Raw genomic sequence first — 24,882 nt, forward strand, 5'->3', positions numbered from 1 at the left:
TCTAATGTGATGATTTGATGTAAGAAACATTTATTATTATACATTTTATTATCTTGTTTTTCAAGATTCTCTGATTTCAAAAGAACAGCATTTATTTAAAATAAAAATATTTGGTAGCATTATAAATGTCTTTACCGTCAATTTAATGCATCATTTTTTAATTCAAGTATTAATTAAAAATGAAATAAAATCACTAACCCCAAACATTTGAATAGTGTACATTGACACTTTTCAATAATACCAACATGAATAGTTTATTATAAATAACATTTACACATTTATATATAACTTAAAAAAGGATAACTCCAAAAATACAGTAACAATCATATTTTGTGGATCTTTTTTTTTTTTTTTTTTTTTTACATCTAACTGTTCAGCTATTATCAATATTATTACTATTATTATTATTATTAATAGAGACCTTCTCATAAAATGGTGTCAGGCATGAAGGTGCACCTCAAAGAACGCTTGTAATTTTTAGTTTGTTTTGATTCAGACGGGACCAACAGTGATGATGTCAGAGTGGGTGAGTTGTTTGTAATTAATTACTAGCATTTCGACCCATTAAAGCAATTTGTGGGCCATGATAGGTAGGCATTATCACACCCACTACACAATCAGCCAATCACAGTGGCATGGAGGCACTACGTCTCCTCAAATGACTTATCGCCAGTATTATACCATTCCCTGGCCCTCACATTTATGTCACAATAAGGTCTCAGTAAGACCCAAACATAGCTAAAAGAGAGGTTGCCTCCCAGTTTATCTGTTGGACAGTGTTACTTCATAAAAAAATAGTGATTTACACAGTATTTGAGGTCATATTTTGAAATATTTGTTTGTTTTGTAGTCGATTATTTTCTCATCTAATTTATTTTGAAGAGTTGTCTTGCCTCATCAGAGAAAACGCCCCTGATGTGTGGTGTTTTGACAGACTTACGTAGTAAATACTCTGCTGCATCCTGCTCATAATCTGCATCCTCCGGAAAGTGGTCAATCTTCTTACAGACACCTCGAAATGTTCCTGCAGCCATGAAGAACAGAGAGCAGAGGAGAGAGAGAGAGAGAGAGTAAAATACCATTAGTCTATTTTTTTTTGCATGCATGTGTTGGAGTGCATACAAATACACACAGCCCAGGAGTCCATTTTTTTGTGTAAATGTGTCTTGGTGTGTTTATTTTGCTGGATTTTCTTATGCATTTATCAGGTCAATGAGCACAGTCCTATAAGCTGCTTGCTATATGTATATGTGTGTGTATGTGCACGTATGCATGCCTTCTTGTGCATTCACTCACAACCCATTCACTCGGCTGTGCGCTCAAGATGACAAATGAACAAAAATAACGTTTCTGCCCTCGGGCGTAACATGTGACCAGCTAATGAAGAGGTTTATCGTACCAAATACATGTGCCCTATGTAGGGGGAAACCATTCTGACACACGCTGTCACATTCTCCTCTGCATTAAAGGAGGAGTACACAGCTCAAACACTCGGTTTGTGTTTGAAATGTTACCATTTTAAGCAATACTGATGCATCAACTTCTCTGTAGCTAATATCAATGCACAGTACTGTTAAAATTGACCAAAAATATTTTACACCTATTTTATGTTGAGATTAAAGGTTCCAGTTCCAGGGGGGTTCCAGAGATCACCAATGGTTTACATCATTTAAAATAAAACAAACCTCTTATTTTCCATTCAAATGCTTTTGATGTGCTCCTTGGACCGAATCAAAACCCATCTGAAAGTAGACTCAATTTGATCACAGCAAAAACACACTATAATAAAATAAATCAAAATAATCAACTGTCAGGAGTGTATTTCTATTAGTCTACAAATATCACCATTATCACCAAAATCTTTTCACTTGGAAATACATAAAATGACATATGACAAAACTATTGAATATTTATTATATTAATATAATGAATAAACAATAATTCATAAATAAAATATATAAAAATATCTCAAATATACAATTTTATTGAACCTGAAAATACCAAAAAAGTGCAAAAGTATCAGCTGGAACAACCAAATGTTAGGTATTTTTTAAAACTATTAAAATGGCATTGGCATCTCAGACCACAAACTAATCAGCCACTGAAAAACCCATATATACCATTTTGAATAAGAACATGTGTGTACGACTCTGAATTAATATCGAACATGCAGCACCCAAAGAATCTGTATATACCAACTTCATGCTTTTATTTTCCATGGGTCTGCATGTGTGTTTGTGTGTCAATGGAATGCTTTTAGCCATTTTGTTTGTTAAAGAGACAGAACAGGTCTCTGTGGTGCATGGTGAGGGCTTTCAATGACTCAGAGTGAATCAGGGCACTCGGGCTCCTTCAGAAATGCCCTCTGGCTCAGCCCGCAGCCCTCTCCCACCATCACTGTCTACAGGTGACCTGACAGACTGGCCATTCAAAGCCATTCAGCTCTATTCACTCCCTCGAACACACAGACACAGGCGCACAAACATCGCCTGCTCATAACACAGAGATGGAGGGGGAACAGAAAAAGAGTAGGCGATAAGGGCTCTGAGAGAGGGATGGTTATTGTCATGGTGACTGTGACTACGGTGACGTATTTATGCTTTAAGTGGGAAGGCCTTTAACATGATTTGAGTCCTCAGATATTAAATTATTTGAATTTTAATAAGATCGAAAATTGTGGTATAAAACACGTAAATGATCATTGATCAGTCATTGTCTTCACATAGAGCTTGCAACGTACAATGTTAAAGAATTACGAATAATTACAAAGTGGTTTTATATGGCACTTTATAAACACATACAAGGTTACAAACAACCTTGTATCACTATATGAGCAATTGTATATAATGGTAACAGTATATATTATTTTATACAATGTATTTTTTTTTTAATGTTGCCAGAAATTCATTAATACAATACTATATATTATAAAAAATAAAATATATGAAATGACAATATATAAAAACCTCCCCATTTCTATCACGTTACAGTACTACAAGGCATGAAGCAGAAAGAATACAAAGTTATTTTTAATAAATCAGGAGAATACGCAGGATAAATAACCAAGGCAAATACACATCTGACGACGAAAAACACTGAAAAGAGAAAACTCTTATATGAAAAAGGGCTTATTTGCACAGAACTAGATAAAAACTAGCTGGCAGAGGGAAACACCAATAAGGAGACGGGAATGAGGGAAGGAGCCATTGAGGAGATGATGGAGGGAGGAACCAGATAATGACCCGGAGCAACACCAGGAAGAAGGCCCATGGCGGAACCGATGTTGGGAGGAGCCAGAGTTCCGACCACCAGTGGTGGAGCCAGGATAGTTGGAGACCCAGACGGAGCCGAGAAGACACAGAGAGCAGGCGACACTTTAGGTCCTGGAGGCCAAGGAAGAGCGGCTGAGATGATGAGCGGCCAAGGTGGAGACAGGGTGTGGGAGAACTGAGGTGCAGCCAGTGGGACCGAGGACCAAGGCAGAGCCCGATGGAGCCGAAGGGGTGGAGGGATGAAGCACAGCTGAAGGCCCGGAGTCAAGGCGCAGGCAGAGCGACGACTGACCAAGGCAGAGCCGGATAGACGAGGGAGCCCAGTGGAGCTGTAAGGATGATGGTCCCAGGTGAAGCTGAGGGAGGGAGAAGCCAAGGTGGAGCCGACTGGTCAACGGGCTGAGGTGGAGATATGGGCTTGGCAGCCCAAGAAGGAGCCAGAAGATCCACTTGCCAAGGCAGAGCTGGAGACCAGAACACCAGAGACAGATCTGTGCAGCAGACTGGAGCAAACAGAGGTGGAGCCAAGGAACTGAAGGGAGCCAGTGGAGGCAGGGTTGAGGAACTGTCTGGCTTCCATAGAAGAGGGGGAAGAGGGAGGCTCGGTGGGACCATCACAAGGGAGATGGACCAGCGACGCAGGAGACTTAATGCCGGGCAGGTCCAGCGGAGACGCAGGAGACTTGAAGTTGGACGGGACCAGCGGAGATGCAGGATAATTGGAGCTGGGTGGTGAGACTTTGGGGAATAACCTCTTCCAATTCCACAAAATATTTCACAGAGGCCAGATGCAGCTCACCCTCAGCGGCTGGTGTGTGGGTGGGGCTTCCCTCCATGCCCTAATACTCTACAAGCATGACCACAGGGGCGAACGATGTTGCCGGCTCATGCAACTGGTCAGACTCTTCGTTGGACTTAGGCTTCGGGGCGATGAAAGGCTCAGGCGTCCGCTCTGGCGATGGCATCGTGGCAGGCTTGGGCTCTGCGTCTGCGGTTGGCTCTGGCGTTTCATCTGTGAATTACATTAAAGGCAGCAGGCTGGGCTCTGGACTTATGGGCAAAGACATCAACGATGGTTAGAAATGTTCCAGGCATCGAAGAATGGCTTCTTGCCATGTTAGGTCATCCAATTTTGGCAGCTCCATTTGGTTATAATAGTTTGCTCCCATCCAGTAAATCGTATAAAATAAAACACATAAAACCGGGCAGAATAATTCAACAAGGAAAGTCCTTCATGAGCGAGAGCAATGAATGGTGCTGCTTTATCCATTTTTTCGGTTCGTCGCTCTGTCACGTTATAGTACTACAAGGCACGAAGCAGAATTAATTGAAAGTTCTTTTAATAAATCATGAGAATACGCAGGAGAAATAACCAAGGCAAATACACATCTAACACTGACGACGACAAACACTAAACAGAGAAAACTAAGGGCTTATTTACACAGAATTGGATAATTAACAAAACTAGAAACAGGTGCGTAACTTAATCAGGAACCATGAAAACTAACAATGAACGAGAACACAGGCAAACAGGATCAGCGAAAAAACTAAACCAAAACAACCAACACAATGAAACAAAACATTACTAAACATAACCCTGGCAGTTTCTCAGTATCCATCCATCCAACTAATTTTCTATGATCCAGGCATTTCTTTGTGAGATTGACCCCTTAACATTACATGACAAAATGGTTTTAGCTGTCTAGGTGAGCCACATTCAAAGCCATTTTACAATAGCCTGTCTAAACACACATGCACACTTACACATTTACTTAGCTGCCTAAATGGATAGTGTTTGATCAGGAAGTCGGCCATTTTAAGTGCTGTCTCGATCGTAAAATCCTTCCAGTGGACTGAAACTTTAAAATAGTTGATGTGCCCCATTGAAAATATGATGGGGCCCATTAACTGTTTGGTTACTCATATTCTTCAAAATATATTTTTTTACTCAGCAGAAAAAAGAAATTAGCCTACTACAAATAGCTACTATAACCTTACCCTAACAGAACAGAACAGAAAACCTAAACAAATTTTTACAATAAAAAAACGTTTAAAATTTAAAATAAAATAAAAAACTTTATTTTTAAATAGTTTTTACAAATGAGGACATGACCAAAAATAGGTTTTTGTCAGATTTAGCTCTCGTCTGGGTACAAATGTGTCCCCAAAATTGTATTAATTAGGTGCAGACACACACATATAAACAGTAGTTTCTAGCACTCTGGCTATTGGAATGTCAACTGAAAGACAGTCATCTCATATCATATTTCAATAAATTACATGTCCACTGCCTGTGTCCACACTTATCTGTCTAGCGTAGTGTGAAGTACAATCAGGCGTCTCCATCCTCCAATGAGCTGCGATGGATTACAGCGGCGCTAAAAGCATCATAAGACCCAGCATCTGCTTTTACCTACAATCACTCAGATTTAGAGCCCCACTCTTTGTCTCCATTAAACATAACAAACCTGCAGAATGACTGCGTGTTTGTCACAACTTCAGTTGCAGACCTGTCAGAGAGGACGGGTGAATGCATTAGCAAGGAAGTATTTCATTAGCTTTTATCTCTGTGTTTACTATCATTACAAACAGCCTGTGAATAAATAAAAAGAACACTGATGCTATTAGCTGAAAGGGTCCCCTGGAAAAACGCCTGCAAGGAATCCTTTGTATTGGAATTAAAAGTCCTAATTTGGTTTCTATGCTGACAATGCAATGATTCAGAATAATCTGATTAGGAAATTCGAACATTGTTTCCATAACACACACACACACACGCACGCACACACACACACGCACGCACACACACACACACACACACACACACACACACACACACACACACACACACACACACACACACACACACACACACACAGATGAACTTTCCCCCTGCGTTGTTGTCTGCAGGTGGAAAGATTTGTCTTCATCACTACTTTGAGGTCTCATTGACCCTTTTGGACCCATGGACCCTCTTAAAACAATTAGTCACATCTGAGTCTCTGTTTCACACTTTAAGCTAATGGAGTGCTCCTGCTCAATAGAGACATTGAGAGAGAGAAGGGGGAAAGCAAGTAGTTTACAGTCAATATTGAGGTAAAATCACCAGAGACATGTTTTCAATTAAAGGCTACCCTTGTGCGGATTAGAAAACAACTCATCCAGTTGTGTTGATTCGAGCCTCTGGGTCTCCGCATCGGAGAGAAGTTGAAAAGAGCGGCGAGTCCTGTGGGTTGGGGGCTGTCGCCGCACTGACACACCTCCAGTTTGAATAATTCAACAGAGATCTCCTCAAAGGTGACAGCTTTGTTGAACGAGACCAGAAAGATTAAGGAACTGATGGAGACATTTTCCACCCAGCCCTCCCTTCTTCCCTTCCTCCTCTTGGATTGTGTAGCCAGTGCAGCTCTCTGGCCCATTCAGCGCACCTCTAAACAGATAAAGCGACACTTTTATAAAAGGAAAAAGAGAAAGGGGAATGAAAAGGGGCTTTTGTGTTGCTCTGCATCGCCGCTCTCGTCCGCTGGTCCTGTGTGGCCAGGGGTGGGTGGCTGTGGGCGCAGTGAAGAGCTCTGCCACTGGGAGCTCCTCTGATAGCATACGAGTCTGCCTCGCTCTGATTGACACACGGTTAGTCACACTTCAGAGAAATACATGCTCAGCTTAATTTGCCTATGCATTCACCCTCAGCTTAAAGGGAACTTACAGTCAAAGTGTAAAGACTTCATTTGTGCTGAACAGAGCAACTGAGCAGAAGTCAGCATTTCCATAAAATTTCCTGTCAAGCAAGATTTCATCCTGTTTCTGGAATATGATGGCCAAATACAGTGACGATTTTAGAGGCAATCTTAAAGCCTTTCTTTTTAGTGTGTTCTACATGCGAATAATATTAGAATTTTCTTATAAGACATTTTAGCTGTATAATGCTGTAGTGAGCTACCTACCTAGACAGCATTTCAAGCATTATACACTTTTAAAAATGCTGGGTTGTTTCAACCCATGTTTGGGTTAAATATGTACAAACCCAACCGTAGTTAGGACACTAAGGTGCCATTCAAACAGAACATTGGACTTTTGGATTACACTGTGCTGCTTTTCCATTGTTTTTCTATGTAAACATAGACATGTTTGACCGCTGCACTTGCGTCTAGCAAAAACGTGGCACTCAAGTTCAGCTCAAGAGTCTCATGTTTTTTCACATTTTGTGTGAATGGCCACTATAAGGCTGTCTCAAACGGTAGGCAGCAGGACCTAAAATTAACACTCGCCATGCGCCAAATGCCTGTAAAAATTGGCAATGGCGAGTATATGAAACTGTGTCAATCGCCAGTTGGCCAGTAATATTTTTATGAATTCTAACATCGCAATGTTGTGAGATCATGAACGTAAACAAATATGACCAAAGCTCGGGACAGTTGAAAGGCCAGCGCTGCATCGTCACAAGAGTTTAAGCCTTGCCAACTTAAATATTGTGCAAGAAGATGCGAAAGGGAACTCAATTCGTTATTAGCGTAATGTGTGGAAAGTTTTGTGCACACGCATCCGAAGCACACAACCAAAAAGCTGTGTCTCAGACAGCGTGCAAATAAGCTACTGAACTGAGCTCTCTTTCACGTCTTCTTGCGCTTGAACAGACAAATTCACAAAAAATTTGTAAAAAATGCCCATTTCTGCGAGTGTAAACAGTAAAGAAAGTTTTCAAAACAATAACTAGTTTTGAACAAATGCTATAGGACAGCATAGAAGTGCAATGCAGCAATAAAAAAGTAATAAAAAAAAAAATATCTAAGACAGCAGATGCGTTTAGATAATGCTTTATTTAAATACTTTACAATATGAATATATTTTTAAATGTTATTTTAAATATTATATTTAAAACAGACTACTTTACTAAATATTTGTATGTTGTGCGCTTTATGTTAATATTGTGAATAACAGACTGATTCAAACCATTAACCAGACTTATTAACTAAGAATCACCTTGTTCTTCGTTTCGGGAAGCAGGCTACACTGGTTACACAGTTTTTGGTTTTACGTTTTTGATTAACTAAAAAAGACAAACACATAAGAGCACTTTTCCAGGAATCAGACCACACTTTTATACTATATGTTTGTTTTTCAATTATCACCATTGGCTAGTTTTAGTTTTTCTGTTTGGTCAGTAAGTGTCAGAAGCGGAAGAGTTTTATTTTGACTCACTGAGAAGAACGCCAGTGTCTGAACGCAGATGCACAGTAGCTCCCATTCTCCATATTTATTAAAAATTATATGATAGAACTGTTAACCAAATAAAGTAAATGGTAGGCTATATAGAGAAGGATTATAGTGTTTAATAGTAGTAGAAAGGCAAATTCTCTTTTATATACCGTTGCCATTCAGCAAATACGCATTTCTATAATTCGAACAAGTCTTTGAATAGCTAATAAACATTTAATGTCTTGCAAACTTTGGCAAATCCAGCTGTTAGCTCTTGAGCATTTATCCTGCCACATTTTCCCCCCATATGATTCATAAAATATTATATTACATAAAATAAATATACAATTAATTGCACCAATTGTTATTTACCATCTTTAAAATGTCATATATATTGGTTGTATATTGATTGCTGTGGCATATATACTGGTCACGGTGCCAAGTAAGACATGTTCCTGGATCAACATATTTTGTTGATCCTGGAACAATATTCCCTATGAGTTACCCTTCAAATCAGAGGGAAATGATAGGTGAATAGCACTGGTGTAGAAGCACCTAACCTTGGTTATAAGCCTAAAGTTGACATAAACTGTTAACTTTCCCTCAAATCTGATTGGTTGATTGGAATGTTGTTCCAGGATCAACAAAGGTGTTGATCCAGGAACATGTTGTACGTGGTGAAATCACATTCACTGTCATGGTCTACCCTGCTCTCTAATTGTTGTTTTTGATGTTTTTGATTTTTTTCTGCACCACATTCAGTACACACTACACACATCAAATTAAATTCACAACCACTGAAAATAGGCACAGAATGAAAGATCAACTTTGGGATTTCAATTGGAAATCATTTAAATGAAGATCTGGATTATTGAGCTAGCGATGGCTTGTGCCAGTCAGAGAGTGACTGTAATCACTGCTCCAGAGACAGCACTGCTTCTTTCTGCTGCTTTTAATGACCTGTGTGCATTTAATTTTGCAGGTAGGGTCTGAAAATTAAGGCCCAGCTTGCAGACAGACTGATTGGCCTAATGGTTTTGACACGGTGAGTCATCCACATTTATTAGGCATGGTTTTAATGACCCTCCACAGGGCACAATATCTTTGCACAATAATATTCCTACCAACACGAGAAGCTCACTTACAAGCCCGCTAATTCAACTAAACACGACAAGGCAAGGAACGCTTTATTTGAGCTCTGAGATAAGCGAAGACATGGGGCGTCCATGTTAAATCATGTTCTTGGAGAATGGGGTAATAAATGTGCAATGTGGCCTGTCTAAGACAACTGGGATGGGACTGAAAGACTGTACAAGAGGTAATCTTCTTCCACTTGTGGCGTCGATTGCCCCGCTCGCCCGCACACTCGGCTGCAGTTAGCTGCTTATTACTGTTGTCTCAGCAGGGCCCAATAACTATTATTGTTTATTTAAGTCCGCTACTTCTGCTTTGGTCTTTTCCATTAAATTGAGTCTTTTCAAACGACAGCACACTTCAGAAGACGGGTAGAGGGGTTGTGCAGCAGCTGATACAGGCAGCCACTTTCTCTAGAACCACAGGGGCTCTTGAATGCCTCTCAGGGACTGTGAGTGATACTGAGGTGTTCAGGTTTACATCACTCCAGGACAATATCTCTTCCTTTCCTTCCAGAAGTGTCATGCCCATTCAAAGTAAGTGCCCCTTCAGAAGTGGATTAGCAATGCAATTTCCAAGACAAAATCATATCATATCATATAATATCATATCAGTATTTGTTTCTTTGATAATTAAAATAAATGAAGAAAAAATTATATTTGTCTACAATGCTATGCCAAAGAAATCACCCATTCATAATATACACAACTGTTAAAAATATATTTACAGAAATGCTCACCATTTATTTAATTAAAAAATGCGGTAAAACAATATTGTGAAAAGAAATATTGTGAAATGTTATTGCAATTTAAAAGTACTGTTTTAAATTTAAATATGTATATTAAAATGTAATTTATTCTTGTGCTGCAATTCTGAATTTACTCAAAAAATCATACAGGTTTGGAATGACATGGTAAGTAAATAATGACAGACTTTTCACTTTTACCATTAAGTTATTGTTCACCCCAAAAAAATAAAAAAAATAAAAATAATTTTTAACCTGTATTTTGAAAAATGTTCCAACTCATATAATGTTCATTCAATGAAATTCAGTTGGGTCCAAAACAATACTGGCACTCTTTCATTGTATTTTTTCAAAATGTTTTTGTGTGTGTGTTTGCGTCTCTCTGTGTGTGTGTGTGTGTGTGTGTGTGTGTATGTGTGTGTGTGTGTGTGTGTGTGTATGTGTGTGTGTGTGTGTGTGTGTGTTCCACATAATAAAGAAAGTCATACGTTTAGAAAGACATGACAGTAAGTACATGATGACATGCATTGCATTGCATTGCATACATGCATTTGTCATTGGGTGAATTATTCCTTTAATTATTTCTAAAACATAAAAAAACAAACTAAACCTGACTCAAATAGTTAAAAACAGACCCAAACCTGGCCTGAAATCTGCCAGTTTGTTGGGTAGCAGACTGCTAACTCACCCCAGAAAGGCCAAAGTGCTTTGACAGAGGAATGACAGTATTCATCTAAAGTGGGCTGCGCTCCCGATTTGTAATTCAATGAGACCATCTTGTCTTTTGGTTGCCAAAGACCAAGCTCATGAATATTTGGGCTTACTGTGCAAAACAAGACAGCAGAACCATGAAAGTGAACACATTTTGTGTGGGAGCTAATCCTAAAAGGCCGTATGTTCGGCCGATAAATGTTTGCCCTACACCATCGGAGCCTGATCCGAGGGATGAGAAGTGTTCTGCTGAAGTTTACAGGAAGTATGGGAAGGACTCAAACCCTTATGACAAAAAAGTTTATTCAAGTGTGCTATTAGTATACTTCTTTTAAACTAAAAATAAGATTTCAGTCTTTCAGTCTACTTTTTGTGTACTTCGCAGAAATATACTTAAAATTGCACTTAAGTATACTTGTACTTATACTGACAGAAAAGTCTAAGTATTTTTGGTCTATATACTTAATCTTTTGATCGAGATATACTTAAAAGTATAATTAGGTACTCAAAGTATACTTGGTTTGTAGTGTTTACTCTTTTTATTGAGTAGCCTACTAAATACTTTTTTCACAAAGTTTGACATACTGTCTTATAAATTTAAATTTGAGAATACTGATTTATAAAGAAAACAGATTTGTTCCTAATTCTGAATATCTACATTTTTGTGTAGACTACAGCCACTGGTAGTGTTCATAGGACCCTACCCTACTTATAGTGCCCTATTTTAACGATCTGAAACGCAAGTATCAAGCGTGAAACACAAGTAAGTTTGTGGGCGGGTCTTGGGCGCTGTTGCTATTATACCGGCGGGATAAATGACTCTTGCGCCCGACGCAAATCTAAAATGGGTTGGTCTGAAGTAGCTTCATTATTCATAGGTGTGGTTTGGGCGTAATGTGAAATAAACCAATCAGAGCAACATCTCACATTCCCTTTAAGAGCAGGCATGCTTGTTCCATGGCGGATTGCTATTATAACGGCGGATTTGCCAGGCGCACGCCAGGAGCGGTTCACAGCCGAGGAGACCGACGTTCTCGTCAGGGACGTAAAAGACAGAGAAGTGACGTTGTATGAGGATGGAGAAACCCACCCAAATTGGCTTCGGTTAAACAGGCGTATAATAATTTGGGTAAATGTGTAAGCTAGATGTATGCCTATTTTTTCACATCTTTATGGACACAACAATGATTTCCCTCGTGTGTTAATATTTTTCCATGTAATAATGTATGAGTTGCAAAAATGAAAACTGCTGCTTCTGTGTAGATGAGAGAATCAAAGTGTATGCGTGTTGTGCACACACTACATTGATTATGGCCAAGCATGCACCCTTAAAATAGCATCTGAATAACATGCGCAACGCGCCACTGACTTTAGACTAGGTTTTTCCTGGTCAGTGGCGGAATTGTTTTCTAAACCTGCAAAATAGCATCAGGGAACGTTTGCGCCGGAACACGCCTCCTCTTTGAGCTGAATCGCCCCCGGGAGCGCAAATGCATTTCCTAGTTTACCAACGTGCGTCTGTGGAGGGAAAAGTCCGCTGTGCATCGGGTGCAAAATAGGAATGATACATGCATCGGTGTACAAAGTCAATTGCGCTGGGTGCAAGATAGGGTCCATAATCTATTTACTCGTTCCCCGCTATTGACTGAATTTTCCGTCTATCCATGTTTTCACTGTTATACGGTAGGGGGCGCTATTATGCATCTTCTAAAATGGTACAGAATCTCCGCAACAAAAGAAGAAGCAGAAACATGTGATAGAAGATTGCTTATGAAAATGTAAAATAAAGCGATCATCAAACATTAAACATCTAAATAGGATACCTATTTAGGAACATAGCAGTATACTTAAAGTGCAAAAATAATATATAAATAGTAAACTATCATTATGACGTTATGTTCACTTAAGAAAACTTACAAGTATACTTGCAGCAGTATAAAACTACAAAACTAGTTTACCGAGAGAACACTTCAAAGTGTACTTTCATAAACTAAAAAATGTGCTACAAGTACTAGACTAGACTTGACTAGTAAACTATCAGTATACCTTTAAGTCCATTCATAGTATAGTTGCAACACAAACGAAAAACTTAATTGTGGACTCAAAGTTTAATACTGTTACACTTAAAGTAACAGTAGTAATAGTAAGTATACTCAGTATACTAATAAGTACACAGTAGTAAAAATTCTACTGTACTCAAAGTTTACTACTGTTACACTTAAATTAACAGTAGTAATAATAAGTATACTAATAAGTATACAGTAGTAAAAATAAGTTTACTTATTTTTTGTAAGGGAAGCCAGCTGGTACATACATGTGAATCCGACAGCAGCCAATTCAGATGCTGTGATTGCTGTGAAAGCACATTTTTTCTGACACACATCGAATGGTCTTCATCTCATGGCTATTATTCAGAGCCAATGTGCTTGATTTAGTTTTCCATGAAAAGGAAGAAGCTGCCTGTGCAAGCCAGCCAAAGGTTCCTGCCAGCCCATTCTCCACAGAGGGGTCTCCTCAGGCGCGGGCCAACATCGAGTTTAATGGACTTATTTGGCTTGTTCACTCTCTAGCAGCGCTGCCCGTATTCACGCAGAGGTGCAGTCGACACATACACATCAATATTCAGTTCTATCCCTCCCTGATCCCTTTGCTTTCTTATTATCCCTAATAAAATACGTAACATACAAAAGCTCGGGAATAGTGCTGGACATCTACATGCAATGTGCCAAAAACTGTTCCACATGAGTGGATGCAAGTGAGTAAACAACCGGGGCTTAAGGGAGATAACGGCACTTAATAACATAGGGGAGGAACACGGCTTTTTCAGCAGGCTTCCTAATCACAATACTCCAGGAGATCGCAGAAACACAAGACGGATAGCTCATAAAAACAGGGACACAGCCATAACTATTGTTCGGCGGTGAGCTTATGAACCCCCGCAGGTGGACATGCTGCAGATATTGAAGACACTTACTCATTGCCAAAGCCACAATAATTTTCTCGGTGACTTGTGCAGACAGGCCGGTGTGGTTGCTACTTTGAAGAGCTATAGCGAGACTATTGAGCTCTAAGTACATTAAGAGAAACACCCCAGAGGCCAACACAATCAATGTTTGCCCAAGGAGTGTGAAAGTCTGTGTTTGACACCGCATAGGATCTTTGGACTGCCGGACCTATTGTTGTTAGTGTCAGATAAAGCTAAGCATTTAGATATAACAATTGTGTGGGCATGCATACAGTCTTTTATGAGTGTTTCTTCAACTACTGGCACCTTTATGTCCCAAGGGTATTTTTTTTTTCATACTAGATCTTCAAACTAGAAACAGATTTTAACTTAACACATTTCGCATAAAAACTATCATGGAAACTTTTCACAAGTGCCTTTCATGTAGATTTTGTTATTTTACTTTTGTCGTAGACCTAGTGTTTCAATATCAATGTAGTCATGACACGGAAATAGCGGCAGATCTTTTCTTTCGTATTTTGATGTACATCTGAGTGAATTGGATTATCGAAAAAAAAAAAATTTATGGTGGGGACTTGGTTCTGTCCATTGGTTGTTGATTGGATGCCATCAGAACAGCTGAATGTGAGCTTGCAGTCGATTGTAAGATAGAGGCAGGGTTTAAGTAAATAATTTACACAATAAGTCCGGAGACATCACCAGAGAGAAGTCTACCGTTTTACCAGAAGATCAAGTTATAATTTTTTAAATAAAAACCACAGATGAATCGTTTGCAATAGGAACAATTGCATGCCTTTGATAGTGAAGTAAATACATTAGAGTGAAATTTGTGTGAAAAACAGGATTGCACCAATATGCAAGTTCTCAACAATAATACTGTGATAAGCCAATAATTATTATGTTATGACTCATAATCAATAAATGGCCAAAATTCAAACAATTAGTCTTAATAACCAAAAAATAAAACAAAACAAAACTAAACAAATTGTGAATTTAGACATCACATCATTACAATGTAGAGTATGAAAAATCTTTGCTAAAGATTATGTTTAACAGTGTTAAGTATTTTTAGAGATTAACTAAAAAATGATTTGTTGAAATTAATAAAAAAAAAAAATTATGGTAAGTGGTTGCACACAATTGATTTTAGCTACATTTCATAAGTTCAACTTAATGCATTTGTTTAAATGTAGCTAAATTTTTTTTTTATTATTATTAAATTCAACAAATCATTTTTTTCAGTGTACATGATGGCAAAGATAATCTAAATGTAAAAAAAAGATTAAAAGGACAAAAAAATGCAAGAACAAAAATATTAAATATTACAATATTTAGGGCCAGATTTACTAACAGCTTGCGCCAGTGCAAACCCTCTTTTAGTGTTTAAATACTACTGTCAGGATTTACTAAAGACACGCAGTGAAAAATTAGCACTGAAAAGGCGTGGACAGGGTTATTTTTGCGGCTAACCTAATTGCATATGCAATTGTAAGAGTTTCCCTTTCAGATGCAACATTTATGGGAGGAGAGTGTTAAATGAATCCTGCAAGGTGATTTACTAAGGTTTGCGCAAGTCAATTTACTGGTATTTGCGCCATTATTTACTGTCCAAAAAAGCATGTCTTAAACCAGACACTAATTTGCGCTGCTCTTGGTAGATTGCGTTGATCATTATGCAAATGATCCAGCCTCGTCTGTGTTCTTTAATGTACGCATCGTCAGTAAATCACTGCATAAATTTCCACTTCCATCAGCGCTTTTATGGGATTGCGCTCTCGTGCAAACTTGCCGTTTAGTAACTCTGGCCCAAAATATCCAAAATTGGCCGATACCAATAAATTACATAAAAAATCTCTAATATCAGCTGATAATTGATATGGAACCCATACAAGCATCTCTGAACTTCGCAAAAGTATTTATATACTTAGAACACAGTAACAATCATACAAGTAAGTGTTTGTGAGCAGCATATATTTATGTCTATCAAATTTATGAAAAATATTGATTAATGAATTTAAACACCTCACTTTGACATTCTCCTTTGTGAGTGATAACAAAGTTACAGAACTAGTGGCAGAGCAAATGGGCCACACACACAAAGATGGATTGCCAGCAACGCATTCTCAGAAGCCCTGTTATCACCTAAATCAACACTCATTGAAAAGTGTTTGCACACACAGATTTTTCAGGCCTGCTTTCTCCTGGCACCCTGTCCCTCTCATCAATATAATACAGTCTCTTACTTTATTCCGCGCTCCCCCTTTCACCGTAACCAATACGAAATCCATCCTAGCCTTGGCATTTCCATCTCAAGATAATGTGAGCCACTTAGTATCTCTGGCAGGTCTCTGTGAATATGTGTGCGTGTTTATGTACAGTATACAGTGGGCAAGTGTCCAAAAGAAAGTGGTTGGGGTCATAAGAGGACCTGGCGACATCCATAAAACTAAAAGTAAATGGCTTTCAAATAACAGCACATATATAAATATAATCTATCCTCCTTGATGCAAACCCAGTTATGTGTCACCAGTCTTTGATCAGTGTTCTGCTACCTTTGAGACTAAAGCATGACTGATTGTGCAGCTTTTGAAAGGGTAATTAAAGTTAACCCAAAACGCATTCTCACAAAATTTGACGCAGCCCCGTATGAATGCAGACCAGAGTGACGGGTTCACACCGCAGCCTCACTTCCTATAGCTCGGGCTCAGACCCACAGGAGTGGGGGCCGGCCGTGTTATCTCTGGTCGCTGAGCCTCTGAGATGGGGAGGAGACGCAGGGAGCTATTTTTGCAAGCTTAACCAATGCTGTTAGAGGATCTATCAAGAGTAATTTGCCTCACAAAGGTCATCGCAGCCAGGGGCAGAGGCAGCATCACAGGCAGGAGCCTGGAACAGCAGTGACTCACTATGGTCCACATTCTCCTGCCGGCTTCACAGGACGCCATGTACCCACCACATCAAATCAACACACTGTCACGGAGGGATAAAGTAGCATCAATACTGTATTGATTTTGCATGGCGTTAGATATTAATACATTGGTTGCTAAACGTTTCAGAAGCCCAGCCTATACAAAGTGCAAAAATTCTGTTCTTAAACATAATAGTCAAAGTGCATGGTGGGCACACTGTATTTTCAGCAATTCGTTCAATGCCGTACACTCCGAAAACAGAGTTTCCATCTGCCATAGACAATAGACTGGAATAGACATGGGGGTCTCATATCATGATTCATCAATAACTTTCACAGAAAAATATATTCTAAATTTACGAGAAAAAAAAATGTAGGAACAACTGAAACCACATGTATGCAAAAATCACTATAGAAATATTAAGTGTATATATACAAATACGTAGGTTGTGTGGAAAGCCCTTATATGGACATGGTTTGGGCATGTTTTATACACACAATGCAAATAACTTTGGGTACAATTTGCTTATTTAAATTCTTTAACATTAGAACAAGGTTAAGAACAAATTAATGTGCATACACACATGTTGTGAATTAGACAGAAACTTTTCTTCTACATAATCCACAGAATTATTAGTGTTCGAGACCCAGTGCTCTTTGGAATACTTAATTCTGATTGGTCATTCACAGCAGTCAGAGATTTCCTAATAGGCAACACTCTATATACTTTTATACGATTGTTTTGTGCATTGTAGTGAACTAAATCGAAAAGCTTAAAGATAATTTACAAGTAAAATTATAAGAAAAATTTCAACTCAAATCAATATTTAATGCCCACATATTTATTTATTGACGAGTGGCCATATTAATGTACAGCCAGTTGATCATTATTGCAAAAAAATAAACCCCGACTTGGGGCGGAGTGCATTATCGCTTACATACTTCACCAGAAAGTATAGGCTGCTTACTTGTTGTCATTTAAAATCAGGAATTTTCTTCACACGCATAAGTCTGTACACAAAGATATGTAGGAGCTCATGTTAGAGGCACTAAATGAAAATGGTGAAAGCATATCTGACTGTTATACTGACTGGGCTTTAACACAAAGAAACATTCATTATTAATTTCTTCTGCTCATTTAAATTGCCACCAAAAAAAAATTCTGCTAGCGTATAGATAAAAAGTGTATTTCCACAATGTACTGCAAAGTGCTGACAAGTTTCTTCCATTAGTAGAGCAATAATAAATGAAGTCCACTGTAGCCGTGTGTTTTAACCCAACCTTTTGTTCCCAGTCTAACAGCCCTCACTCGCACCTTTAGTGCACATTAAAAAGGCAAAAACACAGGGCCCCATGCCTGCGGAGTGTCCCGAGTGGCAGTGTAAGTGGTTATGAGGTACAGTGGTATGTTCACATCCCAACGAGCCAATCACATTGTCCGTTTGAGGATATGTACACTGGTGCGTGCGCATCTCCCCATGCATGTTTGACACATGTTTGAAATGCCGTGTGATGGCTGGGCAGCATATCATGCTTTCCGTATTTCCGTTTTTCCAAAGCCTTGGTGAACAAGGGGAGGAGGAGGAGGAGGCGGATGGGAAACAGGGTTGAGGATGGGGGAAGGTATGGAGATAGAGCAGTAGGCCTATATCGCAGACGGGAGCGGCTGGTTTCCAAGGAGATGTGTGTGCGTGATGAGAGTGTATGAGACAGGCTTTGCTTGGGTGCACATTTGGAAGGAAGAGTCCCTCTTCATCACTCCCTGCTTTGCCTCTCTCTCCCCCTTCCCTCCCCACCTCAGTTACCAGGTCATCATTTATCCTGAGCAAGGCCAAACTGTTCCCCTGAGATCCACCTGCACTTGAGGACGTACTGCATTAATCTTACACCTCCATTCAGCAAATGAACCCGTGTTGAATTCCACCGGAGCATTCCCTTATTATTACGTGCATAACCGCTAATGTGCCTCCCTATGATGACATGTGATGCAACAAGCCATACATTTAACCCTCATGTTCTGTTTGGCAGGCCTCAAGGCATTTTTAATAGCTTGAAAAATATACTTAATATATTTGAGCATCAGGTTGATACATCGTGACTTTTCCTATCTTATGAAAATTGATCATAAACACAGAAAAGCTTTCCTCAATGAAAATTGTTATATCACTCCTGTTTTGGTCTCACAGACATAAGATATAAACCATGATTAAATGTAATGGATTTTCTGAAACTGTACACATACAGTTGTGATTTGTTTTGTTTTTGATTTTTTTCTTACTAGAATTGCTGGAATTAATACTAGTCATATCTAATAATTGCATGACTAAACTGTACTACTGTACTTTAGTAAACAGACGGCTGGTTTTAAAATTATCTGCTGACTGGGTTATTGATTTGACTAGAGGAGCACATGAAAGTAATTCTGAAAGGTTCATTTTGAATTTTTAACATTTTGAAAGACTGCATTTATTTAATAAAAAAATCTGTAAAAAAATAGTTATATTGTGAAATATTATTACAATTTAAAATTATTTTTGAATATACTTTAAAATGTAATTTATTCCTGTGATGCAAAGCTGAATTTTCGGCATCATCATTACTCCAGTCCTCAGTGCCACATGATCCTTCAGAAATCATTATAATATGATGATTTGATGTTCAAGAAACATTTCTTCTTATTATCATCAATGTTGAAAACAGTTGTGCTGTTTAATATTTTTGTGAAAACCGTGATTCTCTTTTTTCAGGATTCTTTGATGAACAGAAAGTTCATTATAAATGTCTTTACTGTCACTTACGGTCAATTTAATGCATACTTGATTATAAATAATAAAAATAAAGAAACCTTACTGATCCAGAACATGTGAACCCATACAAAAAATAATAAGTATAATTTCCAAAGAACACAAGGGTTAATAAAGTCATGCCTTTTGGTAACCGTTTCAATAAAAATTGCAACAGTGTGCAGTGAATCACATCCTCACGCTGATTCATATTATTCATATGAATTCTAATAGTCTGATATGTTGTTTGCTTTAAATATATGACAGTACCTTCAGCCTTCGGCATTTAAACTGTAATTACGTGGTAGAAATCATGATCTTAAGTGAATTTTATGGCCCATCAAATTCAAGTCGCACTTCAGTTCACAGCTTTTCCAGGAAGTTTCGATCAGTACTTGCTGTTTTGGCGTCCTGCAGAGACAATCATTTACATATTGGCACACAGAGCTGTACTTGACGAACTCCTCCCAGATCGTTTAACACATCTGGCTGCTGGACATGTAAGGAGGCTGAAGAAAAAGATGACCTGACAGACTACTAAAAACACAAACAAACATCGACTTACACCCCCTTAACACTAATGTCTCAATCATAGCTATTCAACAAATGCACTTCCAATCCTACAGCTGTAGTACAGTCTTTTTCAAAGTTGAAACGTCTCTCTTGATGCTTTAGCCTAAAATTCTAAGCATCCAAACTATCATCATCAAAGGGATAGTTCACCCAAAAATTTAAGTTATGACATCATTTACTCGCCCGCATGTCATTTCAAACTTGTATGACTTTCTTGGTGGAACACAAAAGAAGATATTTTGAGAAATGCCCCAGTGTTTTTTGTCCAGTCAGTGAAAGTCCAAGGGGTCCAATGTTGTTTTAGACCACACTGACTTTCATTGCATGCTCAAAAACAAAGTTCTTCTACAAAATATCTTATTTTGTGTTCAGCTGAAGAACATCATGAGGGTGAATAAATGATGAGAGAACTTTACATTTTTGGTTGCACTATCACAAACACAAGACCAATAATCACAAAGAGGCCAAATCTTTTAAGAACAGTAAGTGAAGATAAATATTTAAAGTCATCTGAAATGACATTCACAACCCTTTTTATTTCAGAATTTAACACCTTTCTGAGGAAGAAATACTATTGGATTGTGAAAAGTGGGTGTTTAAATACCAGAAAGAATCGCTAAAATGTGTCTAAATACCTATTTTGCTATTGGTTAACATGATCAAATAGGCTGCCTGGTCTAGATGATGCTTCCAGAAAGAGTAAAAAAAAAAGATATTTTGAGTAAAGATTACAAAAAATCTATGAAATAATATCCACTGATGAATCATTCACAGTGAGACCAGAAATGTGCATTAAGAAAGTAAAAAGGGTCAATGGTGGTTCCATGATGATTGTGAACAACATCAACAGGCAAAGCAAAGCTGTCATGCATGGAGAAACATGCTGAAGTAAGTGGCTGTAGAGCCTACCCAACACTTGAAGGTTATATTCAGAGAGGCTGGTCATGTAGTCTTGTCCAGCAGAAAGCCTCATTATTACCTTCCTCAAAGATTTATGTCCAGACAAGCATAGACCATGACTCAGAGTGATAGGTTTCTACTTAGACGGATCAATCCCTCATTGATATTAAGCAAATAAATCATGAGAATCTTTTTGAGATTTAAAGTGGATCAAATATGGCTGTGGGTATCTGTGCACTGGGTGACAGTGACATACACTTCAATTAAATTAATACTGAAAAGTCAATCACTGGATTTGTGTAATCTGCCATGGTCACATCTATTGGATTGCGCCCATCCCTTTCAATTAAAGATGAGGATCTTCCCATCACACTGCAGTCATGTCACCTCTCTGAGTTCCCTGGGGCAGGAGATTAATCAAAGTTTGAAAAGACATTATGAAGTACATTATTTCGCTCCCAGTCAAGCAGTGTCAGGGCTGCCAAAAACTAAACTGCATGGAATTAGAATGAATCCATCCAGAGGACAAAGGCAAGGAAAGAGAGGGAAGATAAGGAGAAAAATTAGGAAAATAGAGGAAGAGGATAATCAAAAAGAACAAGTCATCATCATGTTTTAGGGGTATGTGATGTACATTTGAATTACAGGGTATGTTTTAAACTCCATTGGGTGTTTTGTTGAGCTCACTGTACTTATGTAAGGCTGTGGGCTTCTAGTTTGAATTGACTTTTATTTCCCCTCAAAAAGCCCTTTAAAGCTGCTTTGTGTGTGAGGTGGTACAACAGGCTGTTCACTATCATTCAGAGCACATTGATTGACAGAACGGTGTGGCTGATCACAGCTTCATGAGAGAATAAATATATTTGGTAATATTGGTAATAATCTTGCACTCAGGCAGACACCAACAGCAATTGCCAGGTATTCTGTGTCAACAGCTTGCAATACTGAGAGATTTATACTTTGTAGAATAAAGTGATTTTATTGAACTGCAATATAAAGTAATCAATATGACTGCCCATCTTATTTTGGATTGACAAGCGAGTAATTAGACAATTTAGCCCTGATCTATTGGTTATATGACAGCTGCAATCATCATGCTGCCTATTTAAAATACTCAATTTGTGACTGTGGGAAAATAGCATCAAAAAGCCTTCAATTCATTTAAACAGTTAGGATATTGTAGCAGTTGTAGTTAACAGCAGTTAACAGTTGTAAATATTGTAGTATAAAAGTAAATACTGGTGATAGATTGAGGTTAGTAGTGCTTCCAGTATGTCACATTAAATAAAACTCAGTTTAATCATCAGTGATAGAATGACCAGTGGTATATACTAGAAAAGCTATAGTCTATACTAGAATATTTAGATAGATAGATAGATAGATAGACAGATAGATAGATAGATAGATAGATAGATAGATAGATAGATAGATAGATAGATAGATAGCACATAAGTTGGACTTACACACAAAACGTCTTACCTTCCAGACAGCAGGTTCTCCAGAGCCCTGAATGGGTCATGACTTCCTCATTCTTCCTGCTCGTCTCGTTCTCGTTATTACTTTTGACCCGGCACACTCCTCGTGAGTACAGCCAATAGTCCGTTCCCACAGCGATAGTCATCAGGCTGAACGCGGCGAAAGCGCCCACTGTAGTGATGAGCATTTGGACTCCTCTGTCACACATCAACATTTTGCCTCATTTCAGGATGGGGGGTCAATACAAGGTTCTTAGCGTGTCTCGCAAAACCTCCTAGCCTGCCTGGTGTGCGGACTCCATGCTCCAATCGACTTCAGAAGCTCATACCATTATTATGTGTTGATTTCTGGGGTGTCGAGACTGTTGCAGTCGCTGTTGCTGCTTCTCAAGTTCAGTAGAAGCCTCACAGTGTTTCCATCGCTTAAACGGAGAGCTATTTGTTTCTCATTCTGGGTTGTGAAAAAAACAAACTGTTATCGAGGAACAGTCTCTCATCAGCACCACAGCATTTTGCAATTGAGGTACTAGGCTAAACGAATGACACGATGTTTCGCCTGTGACTTCATAAAAACATCGTTGTTTCCCGTAAACGCCAATAGATCTATGCACGGAGATTAAGTATCAAAAATACTGTCCCTTGTTAATCCAGCGGAAAATACCTTCGTTCAACGGATGCATCCGGTATTTTTCTCTAAAAGACAAGAGAAGAGTAAAATATCCCACTTCATGATCAGCTTGTCTCTCCAAAATGCCCCTTCAGATCTGGCGAATTAAAAAAAATACATTGGATTACACATGGAGCAGCATGTTATGAAGGCACCCTATCAATAAGTAGTCGTTTAAATGAACATAATCCCAGCACTTGTAATTGCTGTCAACGGTGATGCTGGTGCCCGCAAATGTGTTTTACAGCAATGACAGCTCCCACGTTCCTCCCGAATCCGCTGGTTTGAAACACCGCCCACAGAGGGAGCGCGCTGGCTGCTGCTGTCCGCGCTGAATGGACGAAGCCTCTCGTCTAATCTCAGAGTTTCTCCCCGCACAGCGCCCCTGGCTCAACCAATGTGCTACTTAAGGCCTTCATATGCAAAGATATGGGTAAGAAGCGATGCATGAAAAATCGGACCCTGGAGAACAGGAACGTCCTTAAAGAGCCACAGACATTTTCGATGATTTCCTCCATGGAGACCTTCATATGGGCAATTCTGTAGAATTTTATAGATCACTGGATAATTTGGATTCTTAGGGATATGATGACAGTACAATTAAAAGTTGCACGACTTCCATTGACCTTTTTTTGTTTGCTTTTTTTATTTAATTATTTTTGAATAGGGTTGGGTGTAAAAATAAAAAGGTTCTTTCAGATTATAATGATAGGTTCAGATTATTCTGAATTTGGAGCGCGAAACAGCGACGAGTTGACTTGAATTAAGGGGCGGTCACACTGCACTTTTCGTTCTATTGACTTCCATTCAAACGCATGCTAATGCCTAAACCGGAAACTGAAGCTCATGCGAAAAGTTTTGCATTTCGCTGCGTTCCAAAGTTCAAGTCTGGTGCACTCTTGGTGTTCACACCTCCGCACCAAGGTCCGAACCAAAGTTCATGTTTTGATACATTGTATACATTCTGTTAGTTTTGGTTTGGTTTCACATTGCAATTATGCGAGCACACCAAAGAACTTTACATGACGTATTTGCGTCCTGTCGTCATCATCTAAATGGGCTGCATCTTGACATTGATTGGTTTGAAAACGGACGTGCGTCTGACGTCAGCGTGTTGTCAATTCGGCGGGTAGCTTTGACAAGAATGAATGAACAGACGCATATCGTTGTCACTACTTTTATTATTATGGCATTACTCCCTGCAGTACCAACTATACTCGAGGCTAGTTCAAATTCGCCAATTATGAACGTCCTCGTTGTGCGAACATTTGATCGTCGCCAGCAGGACGCAAGAAAAAATGTGTGTGTGTGCGCATGCGCTGGAAGAAAGCTGTGGGCAGGACTGTCAGATCTGAACATAAATATTATTCAGTTGTTTAGGCTACGCGGGAACCACCGGAACTTCCTGTAAATGGTCTGAAAGTCCGAACCAAACAGAAAATGCTTTCACCCTAGAAACGAACCAAACCTTTGCTCAGTTGACTAACCAAGACTACTCTTCTCGTCGGACCAAATTTCGTCTGTTTGGTTCGGACCGTGGTCCGGGGGAGGTT

At 38.9% G+C, this 24,882-nt stretch overlaps 1 protein-coding gene across 1 annotated transcript in view; it reads right to left on the reverse strand.

The window, feature by feature from the left end:
- The window catches only part of cacng3b (calcium channel, voltage-dependent, gamma subunit 3b), a 33,911-nt gene extending 10,164 nt beyond the window's left edge, over positions 1-23,747 (reverse strand). Inside the window, exons 1-2 of the mRNA XM_079891428.1 lie at positions 22,667-23,747; positions 941-1,024 (exon numbers count right to left, since the gene is read on the reverse strand). Coding sequence (XP_079747554.1) covers positions 941-1,024; positions 22,667-22,877 — 295 coding nt within the window. The 5' untranslated portion in view covers positions 22,878-23,747. The remainder of the gene's footprint in view (positions 1-940; positions 1,025-22,666) is intronic.
- Between the last annotated feature and the right edge of the window lie 1,135 nt (positions 23,748-24,882).

The sequence above is a fragment of the Squalius cephalus genome (genome assembly GCF_949319135.1).
Source record: "Squalius cephalus genome assembly, chromosome: 1".
Taxonomy (NCBI): domain Eukaryota; kingdom Metazoa; phylum Chordata; class Actinopteri; order Cypriniformes; family Leuciscidae; genus Squalius; species Squalius cephalus.